We start from the raw sequence: 15194 nt of genomic DNA, 5'->3' as shown, positions 1-15194 counted from the left end.
GGGCTGGAGAGATGGCTCAGTGGTTAAGAGCACTGACTGCTCTTCCAGAGGTCCTGAGTTCAATTCCCAGCAACCACATGGTGGCTCACAGCCATCTGTAATGAGATCTGGTGCCCTCTTCTGGCATGCAAGCATACATGGAAGGAATGTTGTATACATAATAAATAAATAAATCTTTAAAAAAAAAAAGAGAAATGCAAACATCAAGATTTGGGGGTGATGGTTAAGTTAAGTAGTATGAAGGAAACCCAGGATATAGTATTTAAAAGTCTGTGTCCCTCTTAACAGTGTAAGAACAGCCAGGCTGAACACTCTGAGAAGGAAAAACTTCACAACAGTTGCGCTATCACTTTGTAGCAAGAACTGCAAATAGCATAAGGCAGCAAGGAGATGTGATGAGGAGGTGCCTCAGAGCGAATAAGACAGACACACACAAAGGGAGAGAAAATGACTGGGTCTGTTTTCTTCAACCTAAACACTAGTTGGGGTAACAAAATGGGTAAGTGATGTGATAAGCATTCATCGATATTAGCTACAAACTTTGGAAAGGCAAAAGGATCTGGGTTAGCAATCAAAGCTTAAAAAAAAAAGAAAAAAAAAAGAAGAGTGTGGCTAAAAGGCCAAGAATCTGTAGCTCCTAGACTAAGTCTAGCCAGATGAGGACCTCCTATACATTCCAGCACTCCAGATACCAAAAAATGGGTCTACCATCTGAAACTTTTCAATACTTCAGATACTCCAAGTTAGCAAGCAAGGTTTATAGCGATAGTTAATAGAAATACATTGAAGATAGTAAGATTCAAAAATCTAATGAGACTAAACTGATAATAAACCCTGACAATATATAAAGACGTCCCCTCTACAAAAGATTTCAAAGTAGAGGGGGCTGATGGCTCAGAGGTTAAGAGCATTGCCTGCTCTTCCAAAGTTCCTGAGTTCAATTCCCAACAACCACATGGTGGCTCACAACCATCTGTAATGGGGTCTGGTGCCCTCTTCTGGCCTGCAGGCATACACACAGACAGAATATTGTATACATAATAAATAAATAAATATTTTTAAAAAAAAAGATTTCAAAGTAGGGCCAGCAAGATGCTCATTTGGTAAAGATACTTAATGCCACATCTGACTGCCTGTAAGATGGTTTATTGACTTCTACAAATAGGATGACCTGTGCACCCCCGCCCCGCCACCACATACACACAAATAAAAAAATGTTTAAAAAAAAAAGTCAATGCATGCTCTCAACAATATGCTGTTGCTGGCAGGGTGGGGTGGTCGTGGTGGTAACTCAACTGAAAAAATTGTCTGTTGTTGGGAACCGGGGCTATAGAGGTATACACATCCAATTTAAAAAAAAAAAATTTACTGAAGAATGAACCACAGTTGGGCATGGTGGCACATGTTTATAATCCCAACACTCAGGAGGCAGAGGCAGGTAGATCTCTGAGTTCAAGTCCAGCCTGGTCTGCTAAGCAAGTTCCAGGACAGTCAGGACTATTACACAGAGAAGCCCTGCCTTGAAAAATAACAACAACAACAGAAAAGAACCACACATACACAATGGAGTTCACTCAATAAACAAAGAGAAGAGGGAGAACTAACTTTCTAAGACAAATCAGTTCTAAGTAAGCAAGTTGGTAACACTCTAAAGAAACAGAAAACAAAATATAGTATGATGGCCTATTGTGTATAGGAATTAAATCACAAATTTTCTACAAACTCTGCTTTTAGGTCTTTATACAAGAAAGTCTATTTTTCTCTGTAGTTCCAAAAAGACAAGCTCTGAGAAAGTGACACCAATTTCAGGTAATCAAAATAATGATACTATGAAATGACCTGAAATAAACAGCTTGTGTGACTCCTCCAAGGACAGTTCAATGACAGGAACTCCAACAGATCTGTTTTTGGTAATTAGGATAAGGAAAGCAGAAAACCCTACTGATGTGAGAAGTCAATGTTCCTTAAAAGGTACTGTGGTCACATCTGTTTTAGAAGAGTAGCATGTCTTGTTTACTAAGGTGACAAGTATGGACAAGGGGAAAGCCTCACTCACCTAAGTGATTACCCTTAACTACCAGACAAGTGAAAGGCTTCTGCTAGCCCAAGTTCCCACATATTGGGAAGTTTTTGTCTGAGCTTCAATCATGCACTATAAACAGAACACAGAAGGAATACATGACTTAGGTCCTCAGCAGCCTTTTGTCTGGCCTTCCCAACTGGGCTTACAGATACACACCCTTCAAGAAACAACAGACTGAATCTTCCTAAATGAAGGTACTCTGGTGTTTTAAATTTCGATGGCTCAAGCCATTCTAATTACACTTGAACTATGACCAAAGTCAACAGTGCAGCTCCAGTCCAGCTCTTTAGCTTCATCATTTACTTGTCTTATTCTTCACAGGCATCCTGCTTCTAACTAAACTGAGAGAATTTATCAGGAAGAGCTTGTATTACAGCAGCCATTCTGTCTGATTCAGATTTTCTCCAAGCTTACCACGAAAACTGTATAGACCAATTTCATCACACCACTCGTGCATGCAGTGTCAGAGACCAGAATGTTCCACTCAACTATACAGCCTTTCCTCCTCTCTAAGTTCCCAAATCTGAAACTCCACTAATCAAATACAAAAATAGATACACCACACTATAATACACAATCCATAATGTTCTGCCATTTTTTTATTACTTAGAGAATAATTCAGTACTTTCTATGATCAAACCCATGTAGATAAGGCCTATGATACAGTATGCTCTGCCATTTTAAAGTCTGATTTCTCACAAATCAAAAATATCCCCAAAAAGCATCAATATGTACTGGTAATAATATTTTCATAGTTAAAACTATTTTATTATCTCTTAAATTTAAAATAGGAATTAGAGAAATGGTTCAACAATTAAGACTGCTCAGGCAGAGGGCTCACATTCAATTCCTAGTGCCCACAATTATCTATGTGTGGGTTGTGTGGAAGGTCCTTCTGTCTGTGTGTTACCTTTATTAGTTAATTAATTAAAAACTGCTTTGTGCCTATAGCAGAGCTATATGGAAACAAAGCTAGGCGGGGGAAACTAAACTGAATGCTGGGAGAAGGGAGGCGGAGTCAGGGAGAAGCTCTGTAGCCCGGCCAGAAATGGATGGTGGAACTTTATAAAGCCCGTAAGCAGCAGCCATATGGTGATACACAAATTAATAGAAATGTGTTAAATTAATATGTAAGAGTTAGCCAGTAAGAAGTTAGAGCTAATGGGCCAAGAAGTGATTTAATTAATACAGTTTCTGTGTGATTATTTCAGTTCTGGGAGGCCAGGACAAACAAGCAGCCCCCTCCAATATGTGGGTATCTGACTCTGGTCCCAGGGGATCCAATATCCTCTTCTGGCCTGTGAGGACAATGCCTGCACATGTATCCTAGACACGCAAAACTCCCATATACATTTTTTAACAAAAATTTAAAAAGTTTGAATACTAAGCCAGGCAGTGGTGGTGGTGCATGCCTTTAACCCCAGCACTTGGTAGGTAAAAGCAGGCAGGTCTCTGAGTTCAAGGCCAGCCTGGTCTATGGAAGTTTGAGGATTGCCAAGGCTACACAGAGAAACCCTATGTAATACTAATGTTCAATCATGTTCCAATTTTAAAAAAGAAACAAAGAACCAACAAGACGCTCAATGAGTTAAGGTATTTGCTACCTACAAGCCTGATGACTGGAGTTCTAATTGTCAAGTGTTTGGTTTTTTGGTTTTTTGTTGTTATTGTTGTTTTTTGTGTTTGTAAGAGACAGGGTTTCTCTGTGTAACTTTGTCCTGGAACTCACTCTGTAGACCAGGCTGACCTTGAATTTAGAGATCCAATTACCACTGCTGGGATTACTGGCACGTGCCACCACTGCCTGACAAGTTTTTTTTATAAAGGTTTTATTTGATAACAAAAATATTAACTTTCATTGAAAAAGCACTCTTATACAGTTGTTATAACTGTCAAGGTTTTATTTATAAAGGTTTTATTTGGTAATGAAAAATCAACTTTCGTTGAAAAAGCACTCATATACCATTAGTTGAAAACTCCCAATGTACTAAGCAATCTGTAATACAGGACAGGTAAAAATGATTATCAGTAGGGTATAGTGGCCTGCAGCTGTGTTTCCTAATACTGTGAGACCAAGGTAGAAGAATCACTTAAGTCCAGTAGACAATACAGACAAAACAAAAACTTGAGCCCAGTGAACAAAAGTTCATACATACTCATTAAATTCTAAAGTCTCATTCACAGCAATGAGATATTTAGCTCTGTTCAATTTTATGATTTTTTTCAGTATATTATTATATATCTGTGAACACCAGACTTAGTACATATTCACAAAAAGTAGAAAAATCAACTCTGATCTCAAAATTCCAATGTCAGTCAGTTGAGGTGGCACATGCCTTTAATCCCAGCACTCGGGAGGCAGAGGCAGGCATAATTCCAAGTTAGTATATTCTACAAATGCATTTCCAGGCCAGCAGGATCTATACAGTGATGGAGGAAGGTCATTGGCTAATAAAGGAACTGCCTTGGCCCATTTTATTGGTTAGAAGATAGGTGGGTGGAGTAAACAGAACAGAACGCTGGGAGGAAGAGGAAGTGAGTCAGACTCTACAGCTCTCCTCTCGGGAGCAGAGGCCTGAGAGAGACGCCATGCTCCTGGCTCCTGGGCAGACGCACGCTATGAAGCTCCGACCCAGGATGGACATAGGCTAGAATCTTCCCGGTAAGCGCACCTTGGGGTGCTACACACAGATGATTAGAAATGGGCTAAATTAATATGTGAGAATTAGCCTAGAAGAGAATGGGCCAAGCAGTGATTAAATGAATACAGTTTGTGTGTTGTTATTTAGGGCATAAGCTAAGCCATGTGGGCGGCTGGGGTGCTGGGGACACAGCCCCGCTGCTCTTATTACTACAATACAGCCTATATTGTAATCCTAGCACTCCAAAAACATTAAAACCAGCCTGGATGGCCAGGTGGTGGTGGTGGCAGTGGTGGAGCACATCTTTAATCCCAGCACAGAAGTCAGAGTGAGTCGAAGGCCAACCTGGTCTACAGAGTGAGTTACAGGATAGCCGGGGCTACCTACACAAAGAAACCTGTCTTGGGAGGAGGAGGAAAAGAAAAAAAAAAGGCCACTCTGGGCAATAATAGCGAGACCCCTGTCTCCAAAGTAAACCACCACCACCCCTTTTTTTTGGTAGTTTTTGTATAGCCCTGGCTGTCCTAGAAGTAGCTCTGTAGAACAAACTGGCCTCAAACGCACAGAGATCTGCCTGTCTCTGCCTCCCAAGTACTGAGATTAAAGGCGTGTGCCACCACTGCCCATCTTAAAATCCAACTTTTCATTATCAGACATAAATATCTAACTCTAATTTCACAACACTATCTTTTGATCTTTCACATGGCACTTTGTACCCCTGAAAATTTTGACCTGCCTACTGAAAATGGTAACTAATCCTAATACTGTTTCATCCATTTAGAAGCCTAAAAATAGTTAGGCGGTGGTGGCTCATGCCTTTAATCCCAGCACTCCGGAGGCTGAGGCAGGTGGATCTCTGTGAGTTTGAGGCCAGCCTGGTCTGTAAGAACTAGTACCAAGACAGGCTCCAAAGCTATAGAGAAAACCTATCTCAAAGCCAGGCGGTGGTGGCTCATGCCTTTAATCCCAGCACTCGGGAGGCAGAGGCAGGCAGATCTCTGTGAGTTCGAGGCCAGCCTGGTCTACAAGAGCTAGTTCCAGGACGGGCTCCAAAGCTACAGAGAAATCCTGTCTTGAAAAACCAAAAGAAAAAACCTATCTCGGGGAAAAAAAAAAAAAAACAGAAGCAGCCTTAAAAAAAAAAAAAAGCCCTATGACACATACCTGTAACTCCAACCACTCAAGGCTGAGGGAGGAGGACCTGAAGTTTGAGATCAGCTTGAGCTATATAGAAGCAATACCACCCCATCTCAAAACAGAAAGAAAAAAAAGTCTGGGCAGGAAAAGCTTGGGCACCACAGATACCTAATGTACAACAATAAACATGTGTTAAATAAAGACTCACAAGTACAAGAATAAAATCTAATGGATGCATTCTTTTCTCCCAATATTTATGTTTATTTACTCTCTCTCTGTGTTTCTATATATATATGTTCAGATCCTGTGGAGACAGATTCACACAGACAGCTATGAGCCTCCAGGGAGGCAGAGGCAGGCAAATCTCTGAGTTCAAGTCCACCCTGGTCTAAAGAGCAAGTTCCAGGAAAGACAAAACTACAAGGTGTGGGGGACCATGGAAGGACTACAAGGTCAATGTTCCTTAAACACTTATCTTAAAGTTCTTTCTAGTGGTCTTGGTAAACTTTCTCTATTGCCTTACCATAGTAGTCTATTCAGCCACCAGAGACATTTCCTGTGGATGTGTGTGAGGGATTCCTTTTACTATGACTGACACAACAAACTGGCAAACTAATTCTAAAAGAAGCTGACAAGAATTGTTCTTTTTCTGTTGTTTTGAGGTAGGGTATATGCAGCTCAGACTGGCCTGGAACTCACTATGTACCAGAGGATGACCTTAAATTTCCTTGTTTTTTTGAGACAGGGTTTCTCTGTAGCTTTGGAGCCTGCCCTGGAACTGGAACTAGCTCTTACAGACTAGCCTGCCTCTGCCTCCCCAGTGCTGGGATTAAAGGCTGTGTTACCACTACCCGGCTGACCTTGAATTGCCAACTGCTGGAATTACTGGCAAGTGCTATTACACCCTGGTGACGGAGCTGGGGATCAAACCCAGGGCTGCTTCCCACATTCTTATCCAAGAATTGCTTTTTCAACTGCCTGAACCCTCCTCACCTGCCCCTCCATAAATATGGGGGGGAAGGTAACAGAAAAATAAAAATTATTTGAATGAAAATACACCTGACCTGGCAATAACACTCTTATACATATGGGAACCTAGAAAGTGGAAGCACAATCAAGACCCTTTTTTAATGGGGGGTGGAACAGAACTCAGCAGCTATGAGCATTTGCTGATCTTTCTAAGCACCAGAGCTTGGTTCCCAGCACCCACATGATGACTCATAACTTGCCTGTAACTTCGGTCCAGAGGATCTACCTCCCTAATCTGACTTCTCCTGGATCTCAAGGTGCACATACATATACTACAGACATACATAAATACATAAAATAAACAATTTTTTTTTAAGATTTGAGAGCCAGCCGGGCGGTGGTGGCGCACGCCTTTAATCCCAGCACTCGGGAGGCAGAGGCAGGCAAAAAAAAAAAAAAAGATTTGAGAGCCAGCAAGATGGCTCCCCAAATAAAGGCACTTGCTGCCAACCCTGATGACCTGAGTTAAACAGATAGAATCCATATGATAGAAAGAACAGTCTTCTGATCTACTACTTGTTGCTCACCAAAATGCCCACACAAATAAACATTAAAAAAAAAATTTAAATGAACTATACAGTCTTTCCGCACTTGAAAATATATAGTAAAAGTTAAGTATCTCCCACTTGGCCATGTGGGAAGATAACCTCCGCTGTGTCATTAGCAGCTGCATAATCTGAGTAAAGGAAAGAGGATGGGTTCTAATTTTACTACAAAAAATATGAACTACAAACATGAGTTTTTCACTGGTTATTTAGCAAATCAATCATGGTCACCTTACTAAGAAATCAAGTTCTGTTAGGGAGTATGCCTATATTTCTGTTTCCTCCATAACAACAACCAAAAAGAAAAAGAAAAGAAAAAAAAAAAAAAACAGCCGGGCAAGGCGACAGCACACCTTTAATCCTAGTACTAGGGGAGGCAAGCAGATCTGTGAGTTCAAGGCCAGCCTGGTCCACAGAGCAAGTTCTAGGAAAGCCAGGGCTACACAGAGAAACCCTGTCTTCAAAAACAAACAAAATAAAAAAAACAAGTATTTCCAGCCTTGTAAACTGTTATTCCATAGAATCAAGCATGTATCTCAAAGTACCCCCTACCCAATCAGAGCTCATAGGAAATTTTCATCCTTTCCCCATACTCTTACTCAGCCAAAAAAAAAAAAGCACCTAACAACCTATGTACATATTTTAGCTGTATACACAATTCTGCTTTATATCTGTCAAGCTAAGAAGTCAGGTGACCCCAGCATGTGGCTATAACTCTCCTACTTATTTCTTTAGAACTATAAGCTATTATTTTCCAAAAGCTATACTTGAGAAGGGTATTTTAGTCTTCTAAAGATTATTAAGTTCTCTTAAATATACAAGTCATAATGCAGAAAAGTAGTAGAACCCATTTTTTGTTTCTTTGTTTTTCCTAGACATGGTTTCTCTGTGGAACAGCCTTGGCTGTCCTGAACACTTGTAGACCAGACCAGCCTCAAAACTCAAGAGAATCGCCTGTCTCTATCTCCCAGTTGCAGAGATTAAAGGTGTGTGGCACCTAGTCTGGCTGTAGAATCCATTTTTAAATGAGAGCTCTATCAAAAGTCAAATTAAAGTTAATTTATCATTTAATATGTTATCTGTTTAAAATCAAATCTCAAACATTTCAATAAAAGTAAAAATAACAAAGCACGTTAATGTAAATAATCAGTCGACTTGTTTTGTTTAACACTACACAAATCCTCATACAGGGCAAGACAAAGTTACGATTCTGCAAACACTTTAATTGCTTCATATCAATTCTAGACTCAAGCATTCATTTTTTAAATCGTATTTGGTCACAAACGTCAGTTCTCAACAGACATAATGTTTAGGAAAAACATCAGTCAAAACTAAGTGTACTCCTACTAACAGATCATTTTAATTTCTCTACCAATTCTTAAAATACGACAGTCTAACTCCTCATAAAATCCTTTACGTCCAAATCGTTCTAGGAAGCAAGACCAACCCCCAAAACTTGTGTGCTCTCCATTCACGTGGTCAATTTCTGAACAATTACAATGGAGTGTACTTCAAAGAATACATCAGCTACCACTGAAATAGAGGCTTAAACATTGAGTTAGTCCTAAGTACTGTTTTAAAGCTCAAGTAGTCACTGAATACTTGAAGCATTTACTCAGCAAAGAATAGAAAGCTAAATTAAGCACAACCGTTCCATAATCAAAAAAACCTGACTAGATACAACTTTTCTTTCGAGTTAATGCTTCTAATATTTTCAAATCCAACCAGACCCCAACTCCTCCATGCAACAGAATATTTCCCTACTCCCGTGTCCAAACTCACTCCCAAGTGTCTAGGTAAATTGCTGTTCGCCAAAATAACTGTTTCTGCAGTTAGGGAAAACTTAAAATTCCCTAATGCCAGGTTGGGTCGATTCCATTCACAAGTCCCACAATCACATCTTTCGGCTGACTAACGTCCTGCCTAAATTCTGAGGAAGGCCTCGGCTGGAGTTCGGGGCTTTAAAAAGACATTAATTAACACGTGCGAGTGCAGAAGGGAGCAGAGCTAAGGTGGTCTTTTCGCGCGGGGAATGGACGAGGAGAAGCCGAGGAAGTTAATGGGTAACAGGGAGAGTTCCTGGACCTCAAACCTCAAAACGGAGAGATGGCTGCGGAACGTCCTCCTCCACCCTCCCCGACCCAAGCTCGGAGCCACTGCTCCAGCCCTCGGGTTGAGCGAGGCAGGCAGCCGGGCACAGAGGCCCGGGCTGGCCGCGGCATTCCTGCCCGGCCAGGCCCGGAGGACACCCAGGAAGCCGCGCCCGGCTCCAGGGGCGGCGGGCCTAGGCCGCGCCTCCCAGTCCCACGGGCCTAGGCCTCGGCCAGCTCCAGGCGAGGCTCGACGCGGTCACCCACCTGGGTTGCCAGTCATTCCAGCTCCGCGGGTACTTGGTGCCGCCGCCGCCGCCGCTGCTCAGCCGAGACCCCGGGGCTCTGCGGCTCATTACCTTCCCCGACACGACATGGCCAAGCGCCGCCGCCCGAAGAAGCGCGAGTCGCCGCCTGAACCGGCCGCAGCCGACACTGCGCTCTGGCCCGGGGCTGAGGAGGAAGCCGCGGAGGGGGCGGCGGAGGGCGGGGGAGGCGGACGGCCGTTCCGGGTTCCGCTGGAGCCCGCAACGCAGGAGCAGGAGGCGGGAGCGGCGCGGCGAAAGGGAGGCGGAGGCAGGCGAGGCGACGTCTCTTCCAGGGCAGCGCGCGACCCGCGACGCTGGGGCCCAGGAGGACGAGGACAGCGAGGAGGCGGTGGCGGCGGCTCCTCACGCTCACACGGCCACGGCTTCCCCGCCTCCCGGCTCCGCCCGCCGCGCCGCCGCTGCCGCACGGCATGCTGGGAGCGAGGGGCGGTGCCGACGCCCTTGGAGTCTGGACATGGGGCGGGGCACGGGGGTGAGGGGCGTGGCCATTGCTCGCCAACTATGAGGGGGCGGGGCTTGAGACGAGAGCAGGGTCACCTACGAGGGGCGGTGCCGGCGCGCCCGTAGCCTGGGGGAAAAGGGCGGAGCTTATGGGCGGAGTCTGTGATACACCAAGAGAGGGGAGGGGCGAAGCCGGAAGGCGGGACTTGATAGAGAGGTGCCAGAGCTATGGGAACCTAGAAGTTAGGGCGAGGCTTTGCTCGCGTAGCCGAAAGGGGTGGGGCTTTGAAGACTTGGAGAGAACTGCGTGCGGGGCGGGACGAAAGCTACCTCCCTGGGCGCCTTGGCCTGCGGCTAGGACTGCGGCTAGTGAGGGTTGTGTGTCTCCGCCGCGGGGCATCACGGGAGAGGGGACTCTCCATCCCCGGTCCACACTCCCTCGGCCGTACACTCGGGGGACCGGCAGTCAGGTGTGAAAAGACGTCCAATGGAGGACTGGAAGTGGGGCGTGCCCTTGTGCGCCGCGCGCTCGCCGCCCCCACAGTCATGCCCTTGGCGCTCACTTGCGCCCACTTGCCTACCATCCTCCTAGAGAATAAAAATGAGAATCGTAAAATAGAGGAAGAGGAAGCCAAATCGACACCTTTTCAGCCCTCACCTGAAATGTCATGGTGTCCTGATAATCTTCTTCCTTTTTCCAAATGTGAAAACCAAGACCACCAACCTCTGCTTCCTGCCACATGAACTGCTTTGTAATCCTCTGGTTCCTTCCAGTGGAAAGAGACTAGTTACCTACACACTCCAGAAAGAATTCGCTGAAGTATTGGCCACATTGTATGAACACAGTGTACTTCTTTGTGTGCGTGTCTAAACCAGTGGAGTTCAGAGGACAACCTCAGGTGTTGCTCCCAAGCCTCCAGCTACCTCGTATTTTGCGACAGGATCTCGCCTTGACTGGCAGAGAGCCCCGGGGGAGCTGCCTGTTGACTTCCTCTACGCTGGTATTACAAGCGGTGGCACCATTCTGGCTTTTTCTGGTGGGTTTCTTGTTTGCAAGGCAAGCACGTCAATGATGGAGTTATATCCCCAGCCCCGGGCCCATTTTAAAAAGTGATCAAGATGCGTATCAAGCAAGTATTTAAACCTTTTTCCGCATGAAGTTGTAGGCCATCATTTGCATTACAAGAAGTATACATTATTTATGTAATTGAAATTTGTTACCAATGGTACAGTAGGTAGAATTTACGAAGCACCATGCAGGAAGCCCTGTCCCCAGCACCCCATGAACGCTGCATGATGACCTGTCTGTAACCCCGGCACGCACAAAAAAGGAAACTGGAAGTTGTTCAGGATCACCCTTGGCTACATAACAAGTTCCAGGCCAACCTGAGCTACATGAGACCCTAACCACTCCCACGGCCCCAAAAAGAAAATTATTACTAAAAGTACTTAATTATGAGGATATAGCTCCCTTTGCGTATGTCCCTTCCATCTTCCCACCTTCTGGTTCTCCAGCTTGCCCATAAACCCCTCACTAGAGGAGGATCCTTCCAAAAGACAATCAAGGGAATTTTCTTTCCCTCCCTCTTCCTTCCTCTGCCAACCACGTGGCTTATCATTGCAAAAGGTGGGGGAGTCTTCTGAAAAGATGATCTTTGACTCAACACAGAAATCCCCAGAAGGAATTGGCAAGCCCCAAGCCTGGTCATCAACCTACTGAAAAAACAATTTAGTGGAGCTGAGATATTCAGTGTTAGAGCATTTTACACAGCTGCCATGTCTGAGGCCCAGGGTTCAATCCCCAGCACTGCAAAATAATAATGATAATTACTTCAATAAGATCGGTTCATCAGAACAGATGCACCCCATGTACACACATTTCGTACTGAAATTGCTCACAAATGCCCATTTCTTTTTCATTGAAGAGGGAGTACAAAGAAGGGTTCAGCCAGGTGCTTAAATTAAAGAGCACAGCTAGGTTCCAACTCGCACGTCTTGTACATCAGCCTCAGGAGAGCTGGGATAGCAGATCTCCTGGAGCTGGAGATACAGGCGGTGCTGAGCCACCTGGTATGGCTGCTGGGAACTGAACTCAGGTCCTCTGTAAGAGCAATACATATTCTTGAGCCCTGCCTTTAAGCCAACTAACACTTAGAGGCAGATGCAGGGAGATCTCTGTGAGTTCAAAGTCAACCTAATCTATGCAGAGAGTTCCAGGCCAGCCAGGACTACATATAAGAACCTATATATACAAAAAATATGAAAAGTAGAAAGAGAAGGCCAGGCAATGGTGGCACACATCTTTAGTCCCAGAACTTGGGAGGCAGAGGCAGTCATAACTCTGTGAGTTTGAGGCCAGCCTGGTCTACAAAGTGAGTTCCAGGATAGCTAGGACTGTTACACAGAAAAATCCGATCTTGAAAAATCAAAGAAAGAAAGAAAGAAAGAAAGGTACATTTTCTTAACTGTTAGGCCATCTCTCCAGCCCCAGTACATTCTCATATATTATCAAATAACGATTTGTTCCTTTATTCAACATTCAGCAAAATTGATGGAGCACCTACTAACCAAGAATTTGACAACAGGACAACCTTCAAAACCCAGCCTTTGAGAAGCTTAGGGAGAAGGCACTAAGTGGCTGGACCTTTCCAAGAGCTGGCTGAAATACTTATATTTCATCATGCCCCCTCTCCCACCCTGCTTAACCCGGCTCTCAGTCTGGCTGCAGATGCCTTTTACCCGGTGCCAATTAGTAGACTCCCAAATCGATTAGCAGCGGAATAACCAGGACCTTAGATTTTTTGAGAAAAAATTCACAAATCTCTTTTTTTAACCTCTCCAAGTCACAAAATGTCATCAAAGCAATTCAAAGGAAGGCTCCAAGTTCAAATTTTGACTCAAATAAGAGGAGGGAGTATTGACAAACTTTTGACTTTTACTGTAAAATGGAGACATTAACTGTACTGGCTTCTTGGGGACTTTAAGAGAATCCATAGAACTAAAATCAGAAACCCTTGAGTAAAAGTCAGATATGTGGACCACTGAGGTGACTCAGCAAGAAACAGCACTTCCTGTCAAGACTGAAGAGCTGAGTTTGATCCCTGAGACCCACTTGGTGCTAGGAGAACACCAATACCTACAAGTTGTCCTCTGACCTCCACATATGACACGGGATGTGTGAACACGCACAGTAAGTAAATAAATAAAATATATTTTAAAAAATTAAATCTAGCCGGGCGGTGGTAATGCACGCCTTTAGTTCCAGCACTCAGGAGGCAGAGGTAAGCGATCTCTGTCAGTTCGAGGCCAGCCTTGGTCTACAAGAGCTAGTTCCAGGACAGTCTCCAAAGCTACAGAGAAACCCTGTCTCGAAAAACAAAAATAAACAACAAAAATTAAATATACAGTTTTTTTCTGAAATAAATACCTATTTGACAATAGGAAGGGGTTTAAGAAAAGATGGCATGCAGAAATTGTATCCTGTTGATCAATTCTTATTTATTATCTGCCTTGTGTGTGAGTCCCTGAGCATGCACGATGCTTTTCCATAGAAATAATTAACCCTCAGACACAGTGCAGCAAAGGGCAGTGTGAGTCTAGGGCATGTGTGAGAGTATCAGTTTCCTAGAAAAACACTTTTAACTGTTTGCATCCAACACGGTTAAAGTTCTTTCCCCATTAATGCCACTGTGGGAGCCTACAGTAAAGGAACGTGCTGGGCTGGCACTCATTGTGAAAACCTGACAACCTGAGTTCAGTGCCCAGGATCCACATAAAGGCAGAAGGAGAGAATGAACTCCCATAAGCTGTTCTCTGACCTCCATACACTAAAGTAAATTATGTTTGTTTTTTTTTAATAGCCTCATTTTCAACTCATTGATCAGAAGTCCTGAATGTAAGCCCCAGGATTCAGTCATTACACTTCCCCAGGGAATTCTTTGTGTGTAGACATGTGCTAGCACATGGTGTATGCATGGAGGTATTCAAGTGTGGATGCTCACGCGTGCAATCAGAGCCCAGACTCACTCTCTGCTTTATTGCCTTTTGCTTTGGCTGGGCTAGCTAATCAGCAAGCTCTCAGGACCCACCTGTTTTACATGCCCCCATGCTGAGGTCACAGGCACTGCAAAGCCATGCCTAGCTTTTAATGTGAGTGCCAGGTGTTTGAACTCAGATCAAGCTTTTCAGAGCAAGTGCTCTTACCCACTGGGCCATCTTCTCGGGGCCCCCTCCCCCAGGGCATTCTCGTGGGTACCCAGCATTGAGGACCATCTCTTGAGAGGTCCCTGAGTGGTGAAGCAGTTCTCAGTTCCTCTCAACCCCACCTCCCTCCCAACATTGTGAATTATAAAGACAAATATAAACCACTAGGGGATAGGAGAATGGAGACTGAGAGCCTTGTTCTTTGGGGTTTTTTTTTTAAGGTTTATTTTGTTTTATTTATGTGTATGTGTTGGAGGCGGAGTATGTGTACATGAGTTCAGGAGCTCTCTGAGACCAGAGGCATTGGATTCCCATGGAGCTACAATTATGGAACCTTGTATGCCTCCCAACGTGGGGGTGAAAGGAACCAAACTTTGGTCCTCTGCAGCAGCAGTATAAGCTCACAACCTCTGGTCCTAGTTGCTTTCTAATGCTGTAATAAAATACCAAGATCAAAAGAAACTTGGGACAGGGCTCGAGAGGCAGAGGCAGGCAGATCTGGGTGAGTTCAAGGCCAGCCTGGTCTACAGAGTCCAGGACAGCCAGAACTGTTACTACAGTCAGAATAGCCTATCTCAGAAAACCAAAACAAACAAACAAACAAAAAAAACCCCAGAAACTTGGGAAGAAAAAGTTTTATTTCACTTAAACATCACAATCCATCATGGAAAAAGTCAAGACAAGAACATGGAGAT

General features: G+C 44.2%; 1 protein-coding gene across 3 annotated transcripts in view; it reads right to left on the bottom strand.

Annotated features, from left to right (window-relative positions):
• The window catches only part of Smg1 (SMG1 nonsense mediated mRNA decay associated PI3K related kinase), a 103765-nt gene extending 93546 nt beyond the window's left edge, over positions 1–10219 (bottom strand). For all 3 annotated transcript variants that reach the window (XM_041665966.1, XM_041665965.1, XM_041665967.1), the window contains exon 1: positions 9794–10219. Coding sequence is in view for 2 of the 3 variants with exons in the window: in XM_041665965.1 (XP_041521899.1) it covers positions 9794–9882 (89 nt within the window). In the remaining variant the exon portion in view is untranslated. The remainder of the gene's footprint in view (positions 1–9793) is intronic.
• Between the last annotated feature and the right edge of the window lie 4975 nt (positions 10220–15194).

Source organism: Microtus oregoni, unplaced genomic scaffold (assembly GCF_018167655.1).
Source record: "Microtus oregoni isolate MIOR12 unplaced genomic scaffold, Mior012 000016F_ref0000370, whole genome shotgun sequence".
In the NCBI taxonomy this organism is placed as follows: domain Eukaryota; kingdom Metazoa; phylum Chordata; class Mammalia; order Rodentia; family Cricetidae; genus Microtus; species Microtus oregoni.
The sequence above is the reverse complement of the archived record's forward strand: the minus strand, read 5'-3'. Positions and strand labels throughout refer to the sequence as shown.